The sequence below is a fragment of the Solea senegalensis genome, linkage group LG7 (assembly GCF_019176455.1).
Source record: "Solea senegalensis isolate Sse05_10M linkage group LG7, IFAPA_SoseM_1, whole genome shotgun sequence".
NCBI lineage: Eukaryota > Metazoa > Chordata > Actinopteri > Pleuronectiformes > Soleidae > Solea > Solea senegalensis.
Genome location: NC_058027.1, coordinates 16,842,672 through 16,854,991, shown reverse-complemented (window position 1 = coordinate 16,854,991; position 12,320 = coordinate 16,842,672). Strand labels below are relative to the sequence as shown.

Sequence of the window (12,320 nt, the reverse complement as noted above, 5' to 3'; positions counted from 1 at the left end):
TATAAAATGTAGTCAGCTTTGACTTTTGTCAAGTAATAGCAGTACTGGAATAAAAGTCTTGCTTCAGTTTAGAAAACAATGGTGTACGGTGTATTTGCCAGTGTGAAGTGTCTTATTTTGAAAAGGGAATTTCCGGTCTTACTCTGAATCATTCTTGCCAAATATCGTTCTTTGTTTATGTGTCATACCTGGACTGAAGGGGGCGAACAGCAGGATAATGATCTGTCGACACTGCTGTGGAGTATAGATAATAAAATATTACTTGTTTACGTTTTTTAAAAGGACGAGTCCTTCAAAGTTTTCCACCATCCACTCTATGCCGGCTTCTTGCTTTATGTTTAATGGTTTAGTGGCGCTCTCATGTGGTCAAATAGTTGCAGTGCAAATTTTTCTGACAAACTAAATAACGTATAGGTTATACAGGATGGCTTTTTATATTGAAGATCTGCTTTGTCACTGTAAGTTTTTTTTTCAGACCAGATGTAACAGAACTACTAGAACTACACAAGTTTCATGTAAAAGGCACCGCTGGGATTCGAACCCAGGATCTCCTGTTTACTAGACAGGCGCTTTAACCAACTAAGCCACGGCGCCGGTGACACCACTTAGTGATTATAATTATTATATACACAGTATCTAACAGGGAACACACGGATGTACATGGATAGTCTGCGGTTAATTACTGAATTAGATGAAGTCCTGGATTACACTGCGCGACCCTACGTGGGACCACCAGGTGACGCTCGTACCTAGCACTGCTACCTCGCAGCCCGGTTTATGCTTATCTGTGTTATCTTTGCCTGTTGATTCCGTGTGTGCGTGCGTTTTCTCTGGTTTCCTCACACACTCCCAAAATATGCAGAGGTTATTTTGACATTATATGCATATTAAATTGATACGTTCTCCTCACTTATACCTTCCAGTGTACAAATATAACCCTTAAATGTAGGACTCACCAAAATGGTGTGGTGAGCAATTAATATTACTGACAGAATACGGATAAAAAACACGTGTTTTGAAGGGTCCAATGACAAATCCAACTTTCATTTCATAAATGATGTATGGAGTATCTTGCTCTACAAGAACCAACTCCACTATTTGCATAATTTGAACATCTTGAGAATGGGCATTCATATTTATAAAGGTGACTCATGATGAAAATTCAGATTAGTACATTTAAAATTAACATTGTGGTATTTTGGTAGCTGGTATTTATTGCAAAAGTTACTGGTATCAGTAAATTATTTATGTGTATTTATGCATTAGATCCACTAGGGGGCTTTTCCAATTTTCACTTTGAGGCCTCAAAGTGAAAAAGGCTTCAAAGTCTCATTAAGATTGAGAATGAGGAAAAACAGAAACACAAAGATATATTTGAACAATTTATTCAACAACTTCATAGACATTTTCTTCAGAAGTGTGCCGCTTTAATTGACAGATGTTTGAGAAGTGCAAGAACCAAAGCTTTTTACATGCACATGGTTTCAGCACAGACACAGGCTACATGTTTTTGTCATTTCACGTGATTTTTATTTTAAAAATCACACAGCTTTCATTATAGCAGCTTAAGAAGCTTACCAACAACCGGTTCAAAGATATACACAATAACCAAACATCAGTTTGAATTAAAATTTTAAGAAAGAGGAAAAACAAGTAAAAACCTACAAAGGAAAATAAAGCTTTAAAGATCAGAAACAAATCCTATGAAGTCCATGAATAAACGATCTCACGGATCAGCATGTCACATTGCTCGGCTGCTTTGTCTGTGTATACACATTAGTTATATTTTAAATTAATTATTGTAAATACTATGAAAACAAAATGCAAGTCACACACTCAGAAAACAAGAACATTCTTTGACCCATCTGGAGTTTGCATTAGCACAGGGGAATGGATTTAAGAGAGGTGAAAGAGGAATAAAAGGGTGGTGAGGTGAAAGAGTAGCATTTAACACCAGATCATAGTCACACCTGGCAGTGGTCACTGGGGCAACCATTTGTTTTGCCTGATGCATTTGTGAAGCTGCTGTTAAACCTCTCAATATCTATTTGAGGTGCCAATGTTTTTGGCTGAACCAGTGCGAGTTCCCCCACACAAAGATCAAAATTATCAAAACATAGTCAACAACAATAATCCCGGTGCCATGTTTGAATGCAATTATCCGATCGGTGCCCAACAACCTACCAAGCCTTTCCAGTCCAAACTACCTTCTTGTTTACTCTGCAACTCATACATTTTCTCCAAGTATAATATGGGTCATGTTTGTGCATGTCTGTGGATGTGTGTGTCTGTGTGCGCATGTCTGTATGAGAGCAAGAGAGAGAGATAGTATGAGATTACTGGTGGGCACACTGTACCCCCGGCCCATGGTGTCCGCCCTCTTCGTCAGAGCTGTCATTGTAGGCCTCTCTGCGGTTTCCTGATGTTGAACTCTGGCTGACGTCATAATCCTGCAGGTCGACCTCCTCCATGTCCGCGGTGATGATGGGTTGCTCTGACCGCGAGGGCAACATGTCCTCCAGCTCCTGCGCATGAAGACCATTCATCACAACGCAGCTTAAACAGATGACCTCATTACATTTCCTTAACATGAAGTAACATCAGATGGCTTTTAGGCCAAGAGTGCAGTGCCACAGATGGGATTCAGCTGTTATCTTGGAACAAATCTCGACTTTTAAGAGACAACCTTGATCAGGGAGAATTATAATATTAGAGTCATTGTGAGTGGTCTCTAATCCCTGATTGGCATTACTGGTAAAAAATGTAGCATCTTAAATCCCGAGAAACATGTGAGGTTACTCCCTTCAGTTTACTGACTCTTTAACACTATTATGGCATCAGGTTATTATAAAAACACACTTGCAAATAAAGATTGCGTTTAGTATAATTCAATCTGCATATTATTGGAATAATTTGTTCTAAAATGGACTCTCGCATTACTAGAGCCAGGGTGACATCCATCTCCATCTGTCCTACAGTCTTTAGAGTCCAAAACTCACATACATCCTGATCACCAATTAAGACCGAGGCACTATCCACACGGAAACAGAACGAAACGTAAGTCTTTTTCTTTGCCGTTCGGAAAACGTTTCCCTCGAACACAGAATCGCTTCAGGAAATGTCTCCATTCCAAACCCCCCAAAATGCTGTAGTACATATGCCAGGCCTGTAAACTGCACTGTAATGCTGCTAAACCAAACATGGAGAAGACATTATACACATTATAATGTTTACAACCACAGAAACAGAGACAGAATGAACCAAGCCAGGGGAAAGAAAGGAAAATAAGTCTGAAAATCAAAGTTATCATACAGCAAACAGACCACAGTGACACCAACATAGTGACTTTTCTTTTTCAACAAAAAGTGAGAGCTAAGCACTGAACACACAGCACAGAATCAGAGCCATGTGTTTGTTTCCTCCTCCTTTATTTTATGATTCAGTTTCACTGTTTTCAGTCTTTTCATGCTGGCTTTAGTTACTTTTCATTGAAAGTAGTTGGCAACGCCACCAAACAATATCCCAACCAAAGAGAAGGATGGCAAAAACAAAGATAAGGACAGTGAAGAAAGTGCAAAAGAGAGGGACTATGACATCATTGTTTTCCATTTTCACCATGTCCCACAAAAAACACAACAAAAAAACAGTTTTGGGGCTCCCAAAACGCTGTTTCTGATGACACACCAATACCATAAAAAACTACACAGATTCAGCTACACTTGTCTGTGTGTGGACAGGCCCTAAACTAAGAATGCCCTTAAAATACACACAAATAGACACAAAAACCACTGAAAAGTGTCCATGTTGTTTTTTTACAAAATGATTTCTTAACAAAATCTTTTCTGATTTAGTGCATATGCTCTGCACTAAGTCATGACTCATGATTTTCAATTGTGTTTCAAGACTCAAAACATTCTTGAGAATGACAAATTGGTTCTATGAAAATCTAGACATTAAACCACCTCCTCTATATTCCTAATCTGACAATTTGCATAATGACAAAGCTGTCATGGAATACATTTTTTTTCCCCTCACTGCACCAATTTGTAAAGCCACTGATACGGATGAGATAACTGGCAACACAAACGATTATAATAATAACAATAATAATAACAAGATATTGTTCGATTGTTAATTCTAGCCTATGTCTGTTCTGAATGTCCAACTTCACAGTGAAAATCCCAAAACCAAAACTTGATGAAGTAACATATCTTACCGCCAGTTTCTCAGGGCTGATCCAGTTGTTGTCTGGGAACTGGACATCAAACTTGATAAACAGATCTCCTTTCTCAAAAGGGTTGCGGTACTGTGGCATGCCCTCTCCTCGCACCACCCTCACAGAGCCTGGAAAAGATGCAACATGTTTAACAAGAGGTTTCCTTGCCATTTAAACCTTACAGTATCAAGTACACACATACTGGGTGATAAACCAAAAGTCATATCCTGATATATTTTGTTGAACGGTGATATAACTATATATCCCGGTATTTTCTTGAACACAATTTTCAGTTCAGTGGACCGATGTGAACAAACACTCAGTACACAGTACACCCAGCCCTAGGTCCAAAGAGTAAGGAGGGGGTCGTGTGGGAGTCTTTCTACAGCTCACTGACTTGACTTTTCCTCGTTTATCAATTCCAGTAGTGTGTCCTTGACTTTGGCTCCAGATCAAAGTGCATTTTGTGCTCAGTACTCAGCAGGGACTCTGAGTAGAGTCTTTAAGATGGTCATGTTTCAAAAAGCCTTGTTTCAAGGTCTCTGCCCAGACTAAAAACACCGTTTCAGGCAATGTCACTAGACCTGACTCGCAGACCAACCAGCTCCATGACTTCCTCATTAGCTGAAAGAGTGAATGTGATGAGGATGAAGGTGACAGACAGCATAGACTGCAAGAGAAAGGGAGGGGTAAGAAGGCTACTTCAGTTTACAAGACTTTTGTGTCTTGAAACCAGCTTTCTTTTGCGTCTGTCAAATTGTGATCATTGGCATTTGAATCGGAAAGCTGTCGATGTGTTTACCTCATACGTGTGCATGTAATAAAAACCAACTGTTGACATAGACCTCTTCACAGCACATTGTCCCCCAAAATGAAATAGTAGGAACCAGTATTTTACCAATACCAAGTACTAACAAGTAAATTAGGATTCCACTCCCTATTTCAGCTTCAACCTATTATTTAATTTACTGTTTCACTCATTGTTAATTTCATCTGTGTCAATAGAATGTGTCCAGTGACAATTATTATTTCCAATAAAACTAAACTCGAGCCCCCTTCCCCAAACTACCCGTCTCCCTGTGTTCAGCTCACTCCGGGCAGATCATCACGTCAAATCTGAACGGGTTCCTACATGAACAAGAGTCTTACCTGGTTCAATTACTTTTCCAGCAGGGTACTTCACAACAATCTGTCTGCCGTCTAAGTGTTTCAGCATGAACTGGAAGCCACACAGTGCCTCCACCAGGCCAATCTTATGAGTAATATGTAGGTCATTGCCATCTCGTCGGAATGTCTGAAAATTAGAAAGAGAAAAGGATGGTTCAACACCTTAGTGGATCGATTTTTATTACTGTATATGACCAAATGGAATTTCTTGTTTATGTAAATAATAATTTTGTCAGTGATTTTCATAGATACAATAAAAAATGTAATCTGCTGGAGAAAAAAACCCAGCATTTCACACATTAGTCTCAGGATATGGGGCCAACAAGACCATAAAAGTTGCGATTATTTCATTAGGAGAATACTCGATCACCACCACCATGAGAACTTGATATGTAAAACTTAATTTCTATGTATTAATCATGGGAGTAGTGCATCCAGAGCAGTGATTCTTTAAAGTCAATTTGAAGTGAAGTGTATTGCTGTTGCCAGCTCTAGTAACCTACTTTGACTCCACCCTTCAGTGACATATTCAAACTCCAAGGATAAGACAAACCTCCAGGGACAAAATGCCAGGAGCATTGCTACAGCTCAGTCTGCTGTTCCAGTTCAGCCAAAATCACTGGGTAGGAGTGAGAGGCAACCTTTCTTGCACTCATTCCACCTCTGTGGAAGCACAACTATCATCTGTAGGGGCAGATGCAGTGCCACGACACAAAGATTGGACTGCTACTTGTAGACGCTAGACATACTTAAAATATAAACTGTTATATAACCACTAATTTCAGTTCATCCCCGCAGCAGCACTACCCAGAAATGTCCCACAAGCATGGGACTGGTAATTCAATTGATACTGACAGGTACCATGTTGACTTTATTCTTCCAGACAACAGGAAATTTGCTACTAACACTTCACGCGCTAAAACAGTAGTTGATTATACTTGTTTGTGGACTGTAAACAATTTTTTTTCAAAGTACACAGACTTCCTGTTCCCATTATTTCTATGTTCACTGTAATAATTCACCCTAAACACTACACAAGACTGACAGACTACATATAACCATCTCTGGTGCTTTCAAACTTAAAAAAAAAAGAAGAAAAAATAGATTAGGTATAGGATTAGATTGTCCAAACAGAAAAAAAATTACCTCCATTTTGTATAACCCATTTCCATCATTCAGTTACAAAATGTAAATGATCTGTTTTTAAAATCAAGCTTAGTTATTATAGGTTGGACGATATTCAACATGGCAGACACACACTGAGGTACTCCTAAATCTATACAGCACTAAGCACTGTCAAGACAATCTGCTCCTCAGCACTCAAGACAGCACCACCAGCTGAATGTGACTGCTAACAAATTGCTCATCACAATGTAACCCTGCCAGAAAACGTAGCACACTTGTTTTTCCTAAAATGTATGGCAAAAGTACCAGCATAAATTCATTAGCCTGAGCACAAGGCTCTTCTTGGCTCCATTTGTGTTGCACAGGAGAGCAAATCTGAGCTGTTTCTTGTATTTTTTCACATTTTAACAAGATTTGTTAATTCTTTAAAGTCAGCTGTGCCATCGCTGCAGCTACGTACATGGAACTATACAGTAAACACCCTTCCTAGTCCGCATAACCCCTTGCTCAGTTTCGCATGTGTTTATATCTCTGCTACAGCTACTGCCTGGGCTACTTTGTTGGAAAACGCAAGATGTCCCATCTGCACCCACATTCATGTGACTGGTGTAGTATATACATAAAATCACTGATGTTGGTGTTACTTAAGAAAGCAACTTCAGTTTCTGAAGAAAGTAGTGAAAAGTTGCGAGCAGGTGGTAGCAATTGGGTTAGAAATGTGTGCCCTGAATATTAATTTTAAAAGAAAACTACTGACAGAATGACACATTGCTCAGGGGCACACAGGGGGCTGTGTAAGATGAATACAATGACATTTATGTGAAAGTTGCCGAACCAACCTCATTTTCCTTTTCCTGCAAGACCAGAACTATATCCCCAGGCTCGACCCCAGGTGCCTGGTCAGCTTCCCCTCCAAAGGTAATTTTCTGGTTGTGCTTCATTCCTTTGTCCACATGTACCTCTAGAATCTTCACTTCCTTGATGACCTTCTTTCCCTCACATTTTTTACAGCGGTCCTTCTCACTGATAACTTCACCTGGGAGGAATAAGAGGAAAAAGTAAGACATGCTGAAAACTTAGATACTTAAGATACAAATGGGTGATCACAATCGGTGCCACTTACCTTCGCCATTACAATCAGTACAGACAGACTGCATCTGCTGGACCATCCCTGGCGCCAGCTGTCTGATCATGATGCGCATACCACGCCCCCTACACGTTGTACATTTTTGTACAGCACCCGTCTTCCCTCCTTGGCTGGATCCATACACAAAAACATATAAATACAAACAAACTGAGTAAAACTAAAAGGATAAACATAACATAAGACATTCAATAGACTTTATTACCTAGACAGATATGTCTGAGGAGTACAACACAAGAGTGGTTGCACAACTTACCCATTACAAGTACTACACAGAACATTCTTGCTAAGTTGTAGTTTAGTTGTTTTTCCATTGTAAAAGTCCTCCAGTGACACCCTGGGGGAAAACATGAGCTGTTAACATACTGAAGTGAAACAAGACAAAGAAATTAATAAAATGTGGCATATTCTGAATATGTTGAGTGATTTGATTAATTGTGAAAAATAAATAATGACAAAAAAGTACAAAATATGATTCAATTCATCCCCATGTTTGTGTCAAAGCATGGTCTTACTTGAGTGGATGGACCATGTCCTCTCCTCTCCTGCGACCTCCATTTCTGGCACGACTCCCACCAGAAAAGCCAAAGAGCCCACCACCAAAGATGTGGGAGAAGATATCATCCATCCCTGGGCCACCCCCACCACCTTCACGCAAGCCTTTTTCCCCATAGCGATCATAAAGTTCCCTCTTCTCAGGGTTGGACAACACCTCATAGGCGAAGCTGATTTCTTTAAACTATATTTTGGGAGAACATAAAATAAAAATCAACAAAAAACTGAAATGGTCACCAAAAATATTTTTTCACAGTCTGTCATCAGCAGTAAATGCATAAGCATTCTTTTCATGTCAAAGTCTCCTTGAGACTGGTGATTCATCTGTTATTATGTCACACAAATTATTACAGAATGTAAAATGTATGTAAAGAAACACATACTTCTCCCTTTTCTCTATGGAGCTCACCCTACAGTTTCGGAATACACATTTTTATGACTCCACTGTAAAAACCCATCCATCCAGTCTACCACTTCATCCTCACATCACAGTGACTCAGTTGTAATGAGGGTAAACATCGTACATAACTCTGTTTTAAGCTTTGGTAGAAATGTTAAAAGAAGTGTTAAAAGAAAACCCTCAACCACAGACACCACCAAATTCTAAATGTGTTTCCTTAGGGCCATAACCTGCAGTATGCCAAGAAAATGTCTTCTTACCTTGTCGCCAGCATTTGGGTTCTTGTCAGGGTGGTATTCTTTTGCCAGTTTTCGGTATGCCTAAGAGTGTACAAGATGATTAGACAAGTGACATCTTCCGCCATTCAAAAAAATAAAGACATCAAAGACATCTTCTGGAAGAACACATAATATCGGTATTACAGATACATTAATAAAAGTGGTACTGCGCATGGAAATGTGTTTTTAAAAATAACATTAAGATCCAGTGGTTTAATGTTCTTTCGCTTCCAACCCTATCAAAAGTCATACATCTACATTATATGCGGAATTTCCCCCTCTGTCAAAAATGGCAGTTCAAAATGTCTGACTTTGTTATTGACTCATGTTGTGGCTAAACGTGCTTACGCTAATTAGCGTCTCTCGCAAACACGAGTTGACGATCAGACGGTAACTTAGTGTTACCTTAAAAGGTTAATATATTTTCCGCGTATTGAGGGAGTACTTAATCATCACAAAATCAGTATAACCTCGGAGTCAGGACAGAAACTGTTCAATCAGGTGGTTGGAATGACACGCCGTGTTTAACCAGCTAGCTTATGTTAGCAAAGGCTAGCCTCGACGTTTATGATTTAACCGTTTTAATATTTCTCGTTACATCCACAGATGGGTTAAGTAATTCGACATTGCGGCGCCAATGTCATGGATTACATGAGAATGAAATTAAGATGCCGTGAATAAATTAAATATTACGATGAACTAACTCGCTAACGCTAACCGACATGTATGTTCTAAGATTACTCTCGTTTTCGATACCATGCGACCGTTGCTTTATTTGTTACACGCCCTGTATTGGTGTGTTATGAGTCGACTAGCTCGTCATAATTTCATCATAATCCAACAATTCCCACAACCCGCGATAGGCTTAGCTAACACTTTGGCAAACACGTTAGCTAAAGCTAACGTGGGGTCAAACTTTTAAACTCGTACGGGCTCACACCTCGGTTGACGTCACCCATGATAAAAACACCACCACCCCAGGTCATCAAGAGAGATTCAGGCCAAATTGTATTAAATCACCTCGTTATTGAACTAAACCGATAAGTATGATATGTTTGAGCCGCATTGTCATACGACCATCTCGACTGGTTAGCTTACGGTGTTAGCCGGTTAGCGGCTCGTTTGAGCTAGCTTCCCACAGCAACGCACTTCCTGATCGTAGCTATGTGAACGTTTACAAACTACACGCGCCTTTCAAGTACACGCGTGTACTTACCTTTTTCAGCTCATTTTCAGTTGCGGATGTGGAGACTCCGAGGATGTCATACAGTTTGGTATCGTCAACATTCGCCATGGTGCTGCCGTAGATGATGTTGCTTCAGCGGTAAGGTGGGTGGACAAAGAGGAGCCGGTGCAAAATGTTTTGTTCGCCTCGTGTCTTCGTTTCCGGGAACTTCGGCGCTCGTTTCTGCTACTGCCCCCAGGCTGCAGGAATGTGGCATGTCACCCCCCCAAACAGCAAATTGCAACATATACTGCGTGATTAATTCCAGAGAGCATCATATACGTAAAGTCAATCACCGAGTATTTAACGGATTAAAAACATCACATTAACATGCATTCCTACACCTGATGACGTTTTTCTCCCTGCTTTGCAAATAAAATTTAATGGTGTGTGACTTTGATGGCTGTTTTGTTTTTTATTGGTTTGTTTGTGCATGTGGCTGTGGGTGATTCAGAAGCTTTTAGTTTTCATGATGGGCTGTGTCTGTGATCTGGGTTTGCTTCTGTTCATGTCCCTTTCAATACACATTTTATTTATTTTACATTTTTATTAATTGCTCATATTTATGCATTTATCTCTATGTATATTGTGTGTATTGATATTTTGGCATGACACTTATACATGTATGTATGAAGGACAAAAACACTAGTATAAATGTAGAAATACAGAAACAGATATAAAAATGGAATGTAGAATGACAAAAATCATCCATTTCAGTGCAAACTGTATTTATTTTACATGTGTATTCATAAATTCATATGAATTTACTTGTGTGTATTAATCTTATTAATCTAGTCACAACATGTATGGTGTAAAGCAGTGGTTCTCAAACTTTACCATCAGAGAAAATATTGAGCTATCAATAAAAAACATTATCTCCAACATTGAAATACAGTGCAAATAAGCCGAGCAAAGTCAGCTACATACTTTTCACAGGAGGCAGATTTATTCCCATATAATCTGCTATCTAGTCATCATCCTCCTCTTCCTCACATATACTACATGCACTGGTATTGTGAAATTAGATTAAGATGGCACAAGAGATAAACTGACTCTAATTATTACTATTTGTTATTATTATTTTTGCTATTTGTTTAATTTTCTACTTACTCCAGTAAACATTCCTCAGCTTCACTCCGATCACATACTCTGGAACAGTATTTCTGATTTTCCCTAAGTACCACCAGAGGTAGCTCGTGTACCACTGGTAGTACATGTGCCACAATTTGAGAACCAAGGGTATAAAGGACAAAAACATTACACTTTTATCAATAAATGTAGAACTACAGACATAGACCATTAAAAGACATATAAGAATAAATACATGAAGAATGACATTTTCATATTCGTTCATTCATTCATATCTATGTATGTATTTATGTACAACTGTGTGTTTGATACTAAAATACTAATTATCCCCAATTGTAAAAACCTTTGCCAAATCAAACCTGTACCATTGACAAGGAGCATACAATGTCATCAAATGTGTATATAAATTATTTTACTCTGCTGACCTCTGGTTTGGCTCAAGAACATGTCCCAGTGTCAGCTGTGTCACAGATGACAAGGAGAGCAGAGACCTTCAGATCAACACTGCCCACAACCCACTGCTGTTGTAGGAAGGGGAAGGGAGTACTGTGTTTGTTTTTCATTTCAAAATAGTGCTATTTTTCAGAACTAATTCATGACCTGTTCTCACCTGAAGGTGGTGCGAGGTGTTTTATGGGTTGCACTGCATACAAGGAGCTGCTGAAGTGACTTGACTTGCTTCAAAATAAAACAAGCCATTGGTTGTTAATTGAATATTTGGACACTTACATGTACCTTGAGATAATATATGTTATGATTTGGTGCTACAGACAGATAAAATGGTGGCTCTCTATAGAAACAGATCAGAAGAGCAGGCTGTTCACTCTAATGAGGTTTAGATATTTTACTGCTGTTCGACCAGTCTGCAGACACTGCGGTGTAGTGACAAGCTGGTATTTTTGATTGTGGTGCTAACAAACCTTGTAAGCGTGGAGAGGAAGGTTGTGGTGGGGATGGAAGTGGACGGTGTTGAGGATGAGCGGGAAGCTGAAAGATGTCACAGACAACGCCCCAATATCCTCTCTATGCTGAGCAGAGGCCGCTCAGGGGCATGTTCAGCCACACACTCAACCAATCACATGCCTCACATTACTCACAGGCTCTTCCATGCCATCATTAGC

General features: G+C 39.4%; 1 protein-coding gene and 1 non-coding gene across 2 annotated transcripts; both read right to left on the bottom strand.

Annotated features, from left to right (window-relative positions):
- Window positions 1-520: 520 nt before the first annotated feature.
- trnat-agu lies at window positions 521-594 on the bottom strand. The gene has a single exon. It is a non-coding gene; the product is annotated as a tRNA-Thr (tRNA).
- A 775-nt stretch (window positions 595-1,369) lies between these two features.
- Window positions 1,370-10,254, bottom strand: LOC122772530 (dnaJ homolog subfamily A member 2-like). Its single transcript, XM_044030676.1, has 9 exons — window positions 10,102-10,254; window positions 8,868-8,927; window positions 8,168-8,391; window positions 7,909-7,989; window positions 7,632-7,765; window positions 7,348-7,544; window positions 5,366-5,510; window positions 4,217-4,344; window positions 1,370-2,525 (listed from the first exon to the last, which is right to left on the bottom strand). Exons 1-9 carry the CDS (start codon window positions 10,177-10,179, stop codon window positions 2,337-2,339), a joined length of 1,236 nt encoding a protein of 411 aa, XP_043886611.1. The 5' UTR covers window positions 10,180-10,254; the 3' UTR covers window positions 1,370-2,336.
- Between the last annotated feature and the right edge of the window lie 2,066 nt (window positions 10,255-12,320).